This window comes from Onychostoma macrolepis, chromosome 17, assembly GCF_012432095.1.
Source record: "Onychostoma macrolepis isolate SWU-2019 chromosome 17, ASM1243209v1, whole genome shotgun sequence".
NCBI lineage: Eukaryota > Metazoa > Chordata > Actinopteri > Cypriniformes > Cyprinidae > Onychostoma > Onychostoma macrolepis.
This window is the reverse complement of record NC_081171.1, coordinates 23,031,277-23,045,550: the sequence shown is the minus strand read 5'-3', so window position 1 is coordinate 23,045,550 and position 14,274 is coordinate 23,031,277. Positions and strand designations below refer to the sequence as shown.

At 36.4% G+C, this 14,274-nt stretch overlaps 2 protein-coding genes across 2 annotated transcripts; both read left to right on the top strand.

Annotated features, from left to right (window-relative positions):
* The first annotated feature begins 383 nt into the window (after positions 1–383).
* vcpkmt (valosin containing protein lysine (K) methyltransferase) lies at positions 384–3,251 on the top strand. The gene is made up of 5 exons (XM_058749011.1): positions 384–1,598; positions 1,742–1,855; positions 2,334–2,406; positions 2,525–2,644; positions 2,869–3,251. The coding sequence occupies exons 1-5, from the start codon at positions 1,342–1,344 to the stop codon at positions 2,974–2,976; spliced, it is 672 nt and encodes a 223-aa protein (XP_058604994.1). The 5' UTR covers positions 384–1,341; the 3' UTR covers positions 2,977–3,251.
* Positions 3,252–3,477: 226 nt separating this feature from the next.
* Positions 3,478–14,004, top strand: LOC131523026 (calpain-1 catalytic subunit-like). Its single transcript, XM_058749009.1, has 11 exons — positions 3,478–4,378; positions 4,508–4,753; positions 5,073–5,145; positions 5,296–5,414; positions 5,513–5,646; positions 7,384–7,558; positions 7,752–7,826; positions 9,984–10,069; positions 11,720–11,794; positions 11,880–12,040; positions 12,230–14,004. Exons 2-11 carry the CDS (start codon positions 4,514–4,516, stop codon positions 12,478–12,480), a joined length of 1,389 nt encoding a protein of 462 aa, XP_058604992.1. The 5' UTR covers positions 3,478–4,378; positions 4,508–4,513; the 3' UTR covers positions 12,481–14,004.
* The last annotated feature ends 270 nt before the right edge of the window (positions 14,005–14,274 follow it).

Below are 14,274 nucleotides of genomic sequence, written 5' to 3'. Positions count from 1 at the left end.
GCAGCAGTGGATCTTTCTAAACAGAAAATGTCTTTGCATTATCAGATTTCAAATGCTATTCCGGATACACAGAGATCCTGTCTCTCTCTTCTCTCTCCAGCAGCCAGGTGATTGAAAACTACAAGACATTATTGCTTGGTTTGGCACTGCACATGAGTTGGGAAGTGATAGTGATGGTCCAGTTTTCTTGTAAAGAATTTCAGTAAATAGCATTATAAAATGTTAGAGAAAAAAAAAAAAAAATCTTCTTGCAGAAAAGGATCTGGATTAGTAGGTGATTCTGAAACTTCCTGGCCAGAAAATGCAAAGGTTAGAAATACAAATGCGATGTGAAAGGTATATAAGTATTCTTCTACAACTGCCACGGTGAAGTCAGAAACTTTTACTGAGTGATGCTGACAATATCAGAGTGGATGACCAAAAAGTGTGGACCTTTCCAGCGTTGAAAAGTAAGGGTCCTGCCACCACAGCACAGTTCTAGTGAGGTTTCTGTAAGGGATGCTTGCATTTTTACTACCTTTGTATATAGTGTGGTATAAATGCAACTAAAAATGGAAATTGGTTATACAAACCTGTGTGAATCGTGAATGAGTCCGCGCTGCCATCTAGTGGCATTATATAAAACTATAATATATCGAAGAACAGCAACAATAAATCTTCACCATAAGTTACAGCAATCACAAAACCGTTCATGTACGTGTCACAAATATGTAATAACAGTGTGGTACGTATACAAACTCTCATCTGCAGCTGATAAGAAGTTGAAGCTTTGTATTAAAATCACTAAATTGCACCAGCCTTTTTATGTTTATCTGCAAATGATCTGGTAGGCTATTACTGATCAAGCATTTCGGGAAATTTTTAAATTCCACTGAACCCAATAAACTTTAATTTGACCCATCTGTTGTTTGGGGAGACTATAAGCTTAAATGTAACAATGTTTATAAAAGTTACCCTGATAAAACATAACACGATAAGCCAATATTTGTACAAATAGCATTCTAATGAATCAAATTAGAGTCGACTGACTGACTGACTTACTACAACTACTTATCAGTGATTTTATAGCAAATGGCTTCCAAAAACTAACTTGGTCAATTTTCATATCGGATATTTGTTTTATCTCAAGTAAAATACCACCAGACTACAAATGAAAAATTCACCTAAAATATTTTCTAAAATACCCAACATTACATAAATACTCATACCAACATTATGAGTAAATTGAGTCCGTTCTTTCTTTTAGTAGGGGAAAAAAATAAATAAATAAAAAATAAAATCGCGAATCAGAAGTCACGTGACGTAGAATGTTCAGTGTTCAGCAGCGAGCTGAAAAAGAACATGGCGACTGACGAGGATCCGGAAGATTATTTTGTTCGAGAAATAGAGAAAAATGACGGGTCTGTTTTAAGAATGTATCAGTGCAGCAAAGGGGACGTGGGCTGTGTAGTATGGGACGCTGCTATTGTCCTGTCAAAATACCTGGAAACGGAACAATTTTGCAGTGTTCAGTCTGTTGTTAGTATGTGGTCCTCTAAGAACATTATTGAACTGGGCGCAGGGACAGGACTCGTGGGTCTCGTGGCTGCAACTCTGGGGTGAGTTATGAATGCTGTGCCATTTAAGAAAATGTATGTTCTGAAAGTTGTAGGATAGTAATTCATTCCTCTTTCTGATCATGATCGATATTATTCACAAATGTGGTCCATTTAATAATAATGTGAATAATGTGCACCCATAGGGCAAATGTCACAGTGACAGATCTGGAAGACCTGCAGCCTCTCCTTCAACTAAACATTAGGAAAAATCAGCATCTCATCCACACAGGCTCAATCACAGCCAAGGTATTGAAATGGTTTGTACTACATTTTATCCTACAGGATCTTTTGGAAGGGCTGTGTTTCCATTCTTTACAATAAAATTAATTGCATTCAAGAGGCACAAAAATATTCTATCAAAATAAATTATATTAAATCAAGGCACACTATTAACACACACACACACACACACACACACACACATACACATACACAGACACAAACATATAATGTTATTCCAAAATAACTTAATATAATTTAAAAAAAAAGCTTTCTTCCAAATACAGTGGGTTGTCGCCGCATTATAGCTACCACGATCATATGATCATAGTTTACTCACAAATGAAAATTCTGTCATTTACTCATATTTATATTTTTCTAACATGTATGACTTGCATTCTACAGTGGAACACACACAAAAATATCTTTGTTTGAAAATGTCTCTGTACAAAGAGAGTTTTTTATTTCATGAAAATTAATTATGAAATAACTTATGAAACATTTTCCTTTAAAAAGGGGAGGAAATGTCGAAGAATTTTTACCTCATCCTCATTATATTCTGATGGCTGATTGTATCTACTATGAGCAGGTACTGTAACAATGAATATTACACAATCATTTATTTCCCATACAGCAATAGTTAGCTCTGCAGTACTGAATAATTAACAGTACTAGGTTTAATAGCCCCAGTGTTTTATATTTCACAGTCTGTGGAGCCACTGGTGGAGACTCTGAAACTCTTGTCTGGACCAGAGACGTGTATCATCTGTTGCTACGAGCAACGCACTGTTGGTGTAAATCCTGAAATAGAAAAGAGATTCTTTGAGGTAAGAGAATTAAACTGTACAATACTAAATAGTTACATTGTCATATTTAGTGGCACATGCAAATGAGAGTGTGGGTTATTGCACTAGTTAGTCCTTTAGCTCCAACTCCAAGTAATGGTATGCAGATTATTTATATTTAATTGTATGAGTTAAAAGCCAGTTAAATGCATTGCCATGCTAAATCTGCTATTATCTTATTCCTCTTCAAATACTCGGTTTCACAGCTACTTCTGCAAGAATTCCGGTCAGAGGAGATCCCATCTGAGAAACAAGACCCTGAGTTCAACAGTCCTGACATTCGCATTCTCCACCTGCGACGAAGAGTCGACTGAATGGCTTTATTTGATCTTCTGTTTGACATGGCGAGGATGGGTTGTGTGTGTTTGTGTTTCAGTGGATTGTGGTGTTGTTGGTCAGATGTTTGTCACTGAACCATATGAATACAAACTGTTTTTAAGTGCTTATTATGTGGTAAGGGAGGTCGGCCTTAATGTGAGCTTATCTGTTTTTGCAGACAAACAAGTTTAAGTGAACGGTTCTGTGTGTGTTAAACTGGCAAAAATAAATCTCCGATTTAGAGAATGTTTAACTGAGTGTGATCTGTAAATAAACATTTCTAAAATGAACAAAAAACATTTTTGTTGATGCTAAATAATTTAAAAACCTTCAGAAAATGTTAGAAAAGTATCACTAAACATGTGATTGTGTTGTTGCAGCCTCTTTTACAGGAGGGTCAGTTTTGGCCATTGTCATTCTGGGTTATTGAAGGCATTACTTTAGAGATGGCAAAGTTGTGGTTGCAGTGTACAGTGAAGATAATTACAATTAATGGAATCTTTCAGAATTTAGTAACTAAAGAGCTACATCTGGATGCAGACATACTTTGACTTTAATTGTAGTTGTTGAGATTTGAAGCATCTATTAATTATTAGATTCTTATTAATGTTTGTATTTAAATATTTGGATCATTACTAATTACAGAGGCAGATGTGACAATTTCTCCTTTGAATTTACTATAATGTAATTCAGTGATAAAAATTTGGGGCACTTGGAAGTGTTTTATGTGTTAAATTTATCAAAGAATTATGTCATTAAAATTTAAAATAATAGGAATTTTATTTTATTGTGGAAAGTGTACAGTTAAAGTACATATGGGGTTGCCTTTGGGATAAATATGCTAATAGAGTGTTTTGCTGTGCCAAAATTATGATGGAGTCAATATTAGAAGCTTGTCCAAATGCTAATAGTAATACAGAACAGATTCTGTAATGTTCAACTGATTGTACTTCGGACCACCTGATCTATCTACACAAATACAGTGTATAACTGGTTTAAAATAATTCTTGCACTGAATTTAGTGGTGGGAACATTACAGAGAACTGTGAAGAGATCAATAGCTTGAGCTTCTGTATTTTCATGATCTCATAAATGTAACTTTTTTTTAAGGATTAGTCAGATGCAGCTTCTTCGTTAATTTTTATATATAAACATTTACTGGTTTACCAACATTCTATGTCCAGACTTGGGGCTATATTTGGTGGTAATTACTGTTATGCAGTTTTACAGGTGGGAGGAAAAACCTTTTACACCTAATGCTGCGCCCTTTTCTAAAAACAGCTTTCGGTCAGAACAGGATTCCAGAGCCTAGGGCAGAACAAAGAATAAGTCGAAAGAGAAAACTGCCCATTTAGGTGAACTCGCAAGTTGTCGCGAGTTGTCGTCGTATCCTAGAAGGTAAAGTATATCATTTATATCTTTATAAATTTAATTTAATTTAATTTATCTGCTAATTGTAAGCCTGTGAACAACTTTAAACCTTTTTTTCCCCCCAAAAAAAAATAAACAAACTGATTTTTCAAAAAGAAAAAAATGCCTCCACCTCGTTTGAACCACCAAGATCTCAGGAATGAATCCACCACAAAAGACAAAACAGGCACTCTTGATGTCCCTTTGAAATTCTTGGATCAGGACTACCAGGAGCTGCAGAAGAGCTGCTTTACCAATAAGATGAGATTTGTTGATGACAAGTTCCCTCCAGACAGCAGCTCCATTGATCCACAGAAGAAACTTAAACTGGATCTGGACCAAATCAAGTGGTTTAGACCATCAGTAAGTAACCCTGTACTGACTTTCTATCTTCAGACTTTCAGTAACTTTAAAAAAGATCTCAAAGTAAATAGGCATTATTGCTTGAAAGAATTGAGAGAGAGAGAGAGAGAGAGAAAAAAAACCGTTGAAAATGACTTGCCATTAAGTGTTGCAAAATGTCTCTTAGGGCTTGTCAGAACAGGTTCACTATTGTGACAAGACATCTCAAGTGTCATGAAAGCAGACTCGAAGTGCATTATATGAGAAAATGTCGTCTTATGGTATGCATAAATCTCTAGGCCAAATATTATTGTATATTTTATTTATTTCCTCTCTTTAGAATATAGTGTCAAACCCTCAGCTCATTGTACAGGGGGCATCCAGGTTTGACTATTCCCAAGGATCTTACTTGGGTATGTTTACTTATGTATTTATTTACATCTCCAGTAATCACTGGTTTTTAAATGATACCAACCCAATAAATAATGTCACTGTATATACACCAGAAAAACTATCAACTCATTGAAAGATCTATTTCTCTAATGCTTGTACCTTTACCTTAGGAAACTGCTGGTTTCTTGCTTCAGTTGGGGCTTTAACATTTCAGAAGGAAATCATGGACCAGGTCATGCCAGCTGACCAGTCATTTGGTAAAGATTATGCAGGGATATTTCATTTCAGAGTGAGTCCTTTGGTCTTTTTCAGCATTACTTGATTACATTTAAAAAACAAAACAAATCATGTATCAGCCATTAAGCCTTATGTTCTGCAAATTCATAGTTCTGGCGCTTTGGGAAATGGATTGATGTTGTCATTGATGACAAACTGCCAACAATCAAAGGAAAGCTCATTTTTGTTCACTCAAAAACATCTAATGAGTTTTGGCCTGCCTTACTGGAGAAAGCTTATGCCAAGTAGGTGCAAATATGTTATATATTTTCATTTTCATTGAACATAAAAATATGCTTTTACCATAATTATAAGAGTTTATGACTCTTAATATACAGGTGCATCTCAATAAATTAGAATATCGTGGAAAAGTTCATTTATTTCAGTAATTCAACTCAAATTGTGAACACTTGTTTCAATGCACACAGACTGAAGTAGTTTAAGTCTTTGGTCCTTTTAATTGTGATGATTTTGGCTCACATTTAACAAAAACCCACCAATTCACTATCTCAACAAATTAGAATACTTCATAAGACCAATAAAAAAAAAAAAAAACATTTTTAGTGAATTGTTGGCCTTCTGGAAAGTATGTTCATATACTGTATGTGTACTCAATACTTGGTAGGGGCTCCTTTTGCTTTAATTACTGCCTCAATTCGGCGTGGCATGGAGGTGATCAGTTTGTGGCACTGCTGAGGTGGTATGGAAGCCCAGGTTTCTTTGACAGTGGCCTTCAGCTCATCTGCATTTTTTGGTCTCTTGTTTCTCATTTTCCTCTTGACAATACCCCATAGATTCTCTATGGGGTTCAGGTCTGGTGAGTTTGCTGGCCAGTCAAGCACACCAACACCATGGTCATTTAACCAACTTTTGGCAGTGTGGGCAGGTGCCAAATCCTGCTGGGAAATGAAATCAGCATCTTTAAAAAGCTTGTCAGCAGAAGGAAGCATGAAGTGCTCCAAAATGTCTTGTAACAATGGCAGTGTCTTTGGTTTTCAAAAAACACAATGGACCAACACCAGCAGATGACATTGCACCCCAAATCATCACAGACTGTGGAAACTTAACACTGGACTTCAAGCAACTTGGACTATGAGCTTCTCCACCCTTCCTCCAGACTCTAGGACCTTGGTTTCCAAATGAAATACAAAACTTGCTCTCATCTGAAAAGAGGACTTTGGACTACTGGGCAACAGTCCAGTTCTTCTTCTCCTTAGCCCAGGGAAGATGCCTCTGACATTGTCTGTGGTTCAGGAGTGGCTTAACAAAAGGTATACGACAACTGTAGCCAAATTCCTTGACACGTCTGTGTGTGGTGGCTCTTGATGCCTTGACCCCAGCCTCAGTCCATTCCTTGTGAAGTTCACCCAAATTCTTGAATCGATTTTGCTTGACAATCCTCATAAGGCTGCGGTTCTCTTGGTTGGTTGTGCATCTTTATCTTCCACACTTTTTCCTTCCACTCAACTTTCTGTTAACATGCTTGGATACAGCACTCTGTGAACAGCCAGCTTCTTTGGCAATGAATGTTTGTGGCTTACCCTCCTTGTGAAGGGTGTCAATGATTGTCTTCTGGACAACTGTCAGATCAGCAGTCTTCCCCATGATTGTGTAGCATAGTGAACCAAACTGAGAGACCATTTTGAAGGCTCAGGAATCCTTTGCAGGTGTTTTGAGTCGATTAGCTGATTGGCATGTCACCATATTCTAATTTGATGAGATAGTGAATTGGTGGGTTTTTGTTAAATGTGAGCCAAAATCATCACAATTAAAATAACCAAAGACTTAAACTACTTCAGTCTGTGTGTATTGAATTTATTTAATACACAAGTTTCACAATTTGAGTTGAATTACTGAAATAAATGAACTTTTCCACGACATTCTAATTTATTGAGATGCACCTGTATGTTTTGTATGTAACACATTAGAATTGAATCCCCAAGAATCCAACATTATAAGCATGTTTGCAATGGCTCTTATAGGGTGTGCGGCTCCTATGCTGACATGCATGCTGGTTGTGTATCTGAGGCTTTGCTGGACTTCACCGGTGGTGTCCATGTGTACTTCAAACTGAAACAAACTTCTACTGATTTGTGGAGCCTGATGGACCGTGCAGCCAAAGCAAAGGCCCTTATGGGCTGCAGCACTTCTCGTGGGGTAAGCAATTTCAGCGACCTCAGTCTGATCCTTTCATTACTGTGACAAATTAACTTAATATAAACAACAGTAAGAAACAATGCAGAGCACTAATTATACATAAAACTATATTTTATCTTTGTGTCATTATTGATGTAATAATATGTTTTAATCTATATTTTATATTTATTATCTTTTTTTCCTATCATATCAGGATACTTCTGCAAACACAGTATTACCCAATGGCATCGTTCAAGGCCATGCATATACAGTGACAGGGGTTTTCAAGGTAAGCTTGCATAGAATTAAATGTCATTTAAATGTAATGTCATTAAGAGGTAAATGGTAGGAGAAATACAAATTTAACAGTAAAAAACTGAAAATGCTACAGTAAAAACCTGTTAAATGGTTAACGGTAAGTTCCCCTAATATATATGGTGAAAAACTGTAATAGATATTTCAGACAATTTTACGGTGAAATACCGTTTTTTCGAAGTGAAAAATAATGTAAAATTTACAGGGAAAAACCGTAAATTGACGTTCCCAGAATTCCCTGCGTTGCATTTCACATTTTGTTTGAATTTGATGTTTTTTCTTTGAAATAACAGTTTCTTCTTAGTTTTTTCTTATCAGCTATGTTAGGGTTGTATGTTACATCTGATGTTTTTTAAATGAATGTTTATTGCATATTTCAGTTTAATGGTGTTTAGTGCTTGTGTGAATGACACTGTTCACCTTCTATGTTATTATTTAAAAGCTGCTTGTGATGGGCTTTGGTTCATCATGTGACTTTCTCATCATAATTCTCTTCAAGGATGTCAAGCACACAACACGGTTGACATCCATAGAGCAGCTCAGATGGGTAAAACCAAAGTCTCTTTACAACATGATCTCACAGAATTCCGTGTAATGTTCACGGACTTAATTAACCTCCGAATCTGTAGTGGCATCACGGAATCGCCGAAAATTCCGTGATGGGCTCACAGAAAAAATTCCGTGATGGGCTCACAGAAGTGATACCAATGTAAGTCAGTGACAGGCATCAGCCGTGCTCCACGCACGGAAACCCTTAGCATCAATATGCCGACGCGATACTGGGAAATTTATCGTCATCATTATTGTTCAGAACTGGGTAGGTTTAGGGTAGGGGTGGGGTCAGGTACTCCAGTGAAAGTATAACTGCATCGGAGTCACTCTTTTTACGTGGTCCGATGCAGCGCTGGTGTTGAACCAGTGAATCCGTGCATGGACCACGGCTGATGCCTTCTGTGAGCCCATCACGGAATTTTCGGCGATTCCGTGATGCCACCACAGATTCGGGGTTAATTAAGTCCGTGAACATTACACGGAATTCCGTGAGATCAGGTTGCTCTTTAAGACAAGTCATGTCACTCGGCGGCCATCTTTGAAATGCCTCTCGGGCATCCAAGTGCAGTTCCTATCTCTTTGAATGGGGAAACATCAAATTCTCCAAAACTGTTCACTAAGCTTACAATTAAATTTCACATTTGAAATCACCAAAGAAATCTGACAACAACTGTATCGTAAATGTTGTTTTTTTTGCTCAAATATTATTATAAAAAGCTTATTTTTCAGGCTAGATCAGCCAGTGCGCATGCGCAGTCCTCAGAACGCTGACTGTTTCTATAGCAACCGGGACTTCTAACGGCAGCTGCAGTGACGCGCTGACTTTACAGATTAGTGATTGGCTCTTTCATTCAGTAGGCAGGGCTTCCTGCAGTTGAGCGGCCATATTGAGCGTTGCATTTTTCCCCATTCAAAACTATACGAGTGACATGTCTTGGGTATTCTATAGTCTTTGGTAAAATCCAGTGGAAGCTTGAGGAACCTTTCAGACTGTGAATAACAAAAGCTCAAGCCACATCCCATTATAACTTCCTGTTAAACTTACAAATCATAATTTTCATGTCTGATTAATGTGTTCAACCAGCCCATCAATTTGGGGAAGGTAAATGCTTGTACGAATCAACTTAATTCCTAGCAACTGAAAGATTCATACAGTCAATTCATATAGTATTCATGACATAAATGTAGTGGCCTGTCCGGTGGGTTGCGGGAGGCTAAATACACTGTCAAATGGTCCTCAACCAGCTGAACCATGTGTTCTAGAAACATTGAGTGACTGGACCCTTCCTGCCATCTGTTCCGAAAGTTGTGGGGTAAATCATTCCAGCACAACCAGGTCAATTATTGCCACCACGTTGCGTAACTCTGTCAGCAATAGTCCAGGCATCCTGGAACTGTTGAGCGTAGGCTAATGGGTGGCTGCTTTCTAAGAAGGCTAGGGATCGGAGCTGCTGTCAGTGTTGTTCTGACAGCAGTTCCCTATTAATCTGACATTCCACAGAAAAATAACAAGCCCACTTTAAGGTTTCATAGACTTTCATTATAAGCATTATAAACTGAAAGTGTGTGAATTTGACAGGTGACATCCCAAGGAGAACCAGTAAGGCTGGTGAGAGTGTTGAACCCATGGGGAAAAGGCGAGTGGACCGGTGCCTGGAGTGACAAGTAAGAATCACATAAAATGCCATAATCACAACATTAATGTATCAAGTGTCATTGTTTATTTATAAAAGGTTCATAATTACTATATTAAATCAAATTCTTGAAGAGGTTTGAGAACAAAGTTCACTTAACGTTACTGCAGCATCCCAGTTTGCCTTCTTATACTATGTGCTCTTTTTGTGAATAAAACATTTTTTAATCGTGTAGCAGAAGAGTAGGCTATTTTTGTGATATACTATCACATTATAGAACCATTTTGTTGCACAGCTATGTGCATCCTATCAGTGGAATCCACATTTAATTTAATTTCACGATTACTGCGGACCTGTTTAAGCAACTCACCAATTCTTGGAGAGATTTTTGTTTTTGTAGTTCTGAATCGAATCCTCCTCCAAAGCGCATTAAAGTGTGCATGGAAATAGAACATCCTGGTAACTTTGGGATACTAACTTCAGCATAGTATACGATGATTTGGAACACTAATTCTAATCTTGCAAACTATTTCGTGTTGTAAGTTTAGCTTGCTAACATTAACTATAAGTGTCATTCCTACTCTACAATACTTCATCATGTCTCCATCATATATGTATTATATTGGATAAAATATTAAGCTCAAAATTGTTCAAGCGCAAATATCACAAATAAGTCAAGTCACCTTTATTTATATAGCTTTTAACAATACAGATTGTGTCAAAGCACTTAACAGTATCAAATTGGAGGATAGAGTGTCAGTAATGTATAATGATAAGATTAAACACTCAATTTTCTCAAAGTAAACAGTGGGGCACATTTTGCACATTTTTGACATATGTCCACACATTCTAAAATTTATTTTAAAATAATCTGTTCTGTTGTATTTCACTAATGAAAATTATACTAATGAATAATTGGTAAGCAGTTTCTAATAGGTTTTTTTTCCTATATGTTTTTAATATGGAGTTACAGTCCTGTTAGGAGGTGTTCGCACTACCAGTGTTTGTTGTTTTATTTGCAGGAGTTATATCACCAACAGTCTCTCTCATTCATATTGCCAACGTTCACCTCTTAACAAAAGACACCTTTTGTTATCTTTTGTTTACAGGTTGTCTTTGTCAGTGTTTTGTAATAGGCTGTCCCTTTAGTGAACAAAAGCCAGTTCCTTAGTGACATCATGTTCTAGGAAATTACATCACTGATTTAGTGGGGAAAAAGAACAAAAGCACAAACATCATGCTTGCATGTAATGAATGAACGAACGAACGAATGAATGAATGATTATTTATGTGATGTTCTGTGGCATGGTCACTGTAAAACATTCCAGTCTGTTAAAATGAAAACTTTCTTTATTATAATATAAAAATGTAAATAGATGGTTAATATTAAAATTGACTTTAGGTTTACACACTCTCAGTCCATCAATCCTAGCTGTTATATTTTTTACTTTAGCTATTTATTTTCATCACGCCAGTTATACACTTTTAGAGAAATACTTCCTTAAATTACTACAAAAATATATTCCGCTTCAAATGTATCTTTTTTTTTTTCAGTGCTATATCCCTGGTAGAGAATATACTCTCAGTCACACCACCGGATTGAGATATCTTCACTAAAGTGATTGTGCTATATTAAAATCCAGTCTATTATTCTAATACGTTTTTTTTTTTTAACTCTCAGGTCATTATTGTGGAACAGCGTGAGTGAAAGTGACCAATCCAATTGTCGTTCTTCAGCCATTGATGGGGAGTTCTGGTGGGCATTAACTGTAGTTTCAGATTGATCTTTTGCTGCATTAAACATGAGTCAAATGTTTTCAGTAACACACATTTTACTGTAGGATGTCAATGGAGGACTTCGCAGAAAACTTTAGGGGCATTGATATTTGCTGCCTCAGTCCTGATTTTCTGGACAGTTCCTCTAAATACAGCTGGACTTCCACATGCTATTATGGCAGCTGGGATGCTGGGACTACAGCTGGTGGCCGCCCCAATAATAAAGGTACGTAATATCTATAATGAGATCGAATGAGGAGTGAGTGAAATCTTAATATTTTGAGGACCCTAAGAGTGTTGAGAACCATTAAATGTTCAACGAGTAAACATATTTGTGTAATGTTTGGGTGTCTACATACCTTTGGCCATTTATATATGTGTAACACAAAGATCTGATTATTTGGATGTGTTTTAGAGACGTTCTGGACAAACCCTCAGTTTCGGGTGAAGATTGAGGAGCTTGATAAGGAATGTGCTAGTGGCCAGTGTCCTGAAAACATACTGGTGTCCCTCATGCAGAAACATGAGAACAGATACAGAAGTCTTGTTTCTAACTACTTCATCGGCTTCAGTGTTTTTGTGGTCAGTATTAACAAAAGTCAAAGAATACAACAGTTTTGGTGTCCACTTATTAATGGTGTGTTATTATTCTATTTTCTACTTTAACAGATCCCACCAGAGGCAAGTAAAATTTAATACAGAAAGATTTAATTACTCTATTAACTATATTTAGCTCTAAATAAAGTGGTTGCTTGAATAAAAGTTTATATTTCATTCTCCTTTAGATGAAAGATGAGAAGTTTCCAGCCAAGTTCTTCTATAATAAACATCCTGTGGAAGCTAGTGAGAAATTTACCCAAGCAAGACATGTGATGAAATTCTTCAAGCTTGAACCAGGAGAATATCTCATTGTACCATCAACTTTAAATCCTAATGAGCGTGCAAAATTCACGCTGTCCATCTTCTTAAAGAGTGGATCCCAAAAGAGAAATTAGAAACCTGTCATGACATTATGAAATCATTATCAAGGAATAATCAGTGGGACAGTAGATGAATGGAAAGATACCAGTGGATTGATTTTATATTAGTTATTTTATTTACTTGTCACAGAGCTCACTTAAAGAGTTATTTAGTGTAATTTTGCCAGAAAAAGTTAGATTTATTTTTATTTTTGCCATGAAAATAGCCTAAGATGCTGACATGGCATTAAATAAAACATACTACTATTTGCTTGTCACATCATTGCAAAACCTTTGCAAAAAGTTGTTTTCAGTCCCTGATCATGTAATTTTACATAAATATAGACTTCAGGTCTGTTTTACAAATGAGGTTTCTCAAAATTGTTGTTTAATGCATAGATCTAAGTAGAATGTTGTGCATACAAACATTATGCTTCATAATTCCAGGTTTAGAGGAACACACCAATGTTTTGTAATTTTTGTAATTTGAAACTAACATGTAAAGTTTATTCATGTTTATTATAAAAAAAATGCTTAAAGAATGCAAACTTACATTTTTGTACTTCATTTATATTTTTTTAAGTTTTATGTTATTTTATTCTGTTACAGTTGTCATAGTCATCTGGCAAGCTGTGACAAATGGGGGCTCGTCCGGGATCTTTTGGAAATTCCTGTTATGTTTTCTACGTATTTTGGAAGTGCTTTGTTTTTTTGCGTTCGTTAATTTTTAATGAAAATTGGGCTTGTTGTTTAACCGAATGGGTTGGGATGTTTTAAACGTCATTGTTGAACAAATTATGCATTTGATGTTTGTTTAGTGATGTCACTCACACAACCTCTGACCACGACCTCCTCTCCAATAAGCTGGTGTGTGGTGGGCGTTCTGGCGCAATATGGCTGCCATCGCATCATCCAGGTGGATGCTGCACACTGGTGGTGGTTGAGGAGATTCCCCCCTTTCATGTAAAGCGCTTTGAGTACCCAGAAAAGCGCTATATAAATGTAACAAATTATTATTAAAAGTCTAAGACTCCTAAATAGATATTTTACCACTGTTTGTTGTTAAAAAGTATGTAGGAACCGTAATAGATTAATTTATGACAAGAGTGCACCTCAAAACATATACATCATAACAGGATTTCTGACCTTCCTCACAAAAATCATTTTTCATTTCCTTTTTTCCTATTACATGTTTTAGTTATCATTATAAATTATATATCATTTGAAAGTTTAAAACCTCAAAATTCAACCTGTGAAAACCATTTTGAAATCGGATATTGCGGTACCATGGAAATGGTACTTTAAAATCTTTTAGTGGGAGGTGTCATATTCCAAATGTATTACGGTCTTTTAGAATCAAAACTTTTTATAATCTTGAAAAAATACATATCATTGGAAATGTCTGAGTCTAAAGATTCTGGTTATTTGATAATGCATAAAAAAAGTTTGGAGTTTGGATGGCACCCGGTGGCTATTTGTACTGCGGTCAGGCCAGCCTCCA

Coding starts and splice junctions, on each gene's coding strand:
- vcpkmt (XM_058749011.1), top strand. CDS start 1,342: ATGGCGACTGACGAGGATCCGGAAGATTATTTTGTTCGAGAAATAGAG. Junction 1,599..1,741: donor CTCGTGGCTGCAACTCTGGG/GTGAGTTATGAA, acceptor GTGCACCCATAG/GGCAAATGTCACAGTGACAG. Junction 2,407..2,524: donor ATTGTATCTACTATGAGCAG/GTACTGTAACAA, acceptor TATATTTCACAG/TCTGTGGAGCCACTGGTGGA.
- LOC131523026 (XM_058749009.1), top strand. CDS start 4,514: ATGCCTCCACCTCGTTTGAACCACCAAGATCTCAGGAATGAATCCACC. Junction 5,647..7,383: donor CTGGAGAAAGCTTATGCCAA/GTAGGTGCAAAT, acceptor TGGCTCTTATAG/GGTGTGCGGCTCCTATGCTG. Junction 11,795..11,879: donor GCCATTGATGGGGAGTTCTG/GTGGGCATTAAC, acceptor ATTTTACTGTAG/GATGTCAATGGAGGACTTCG.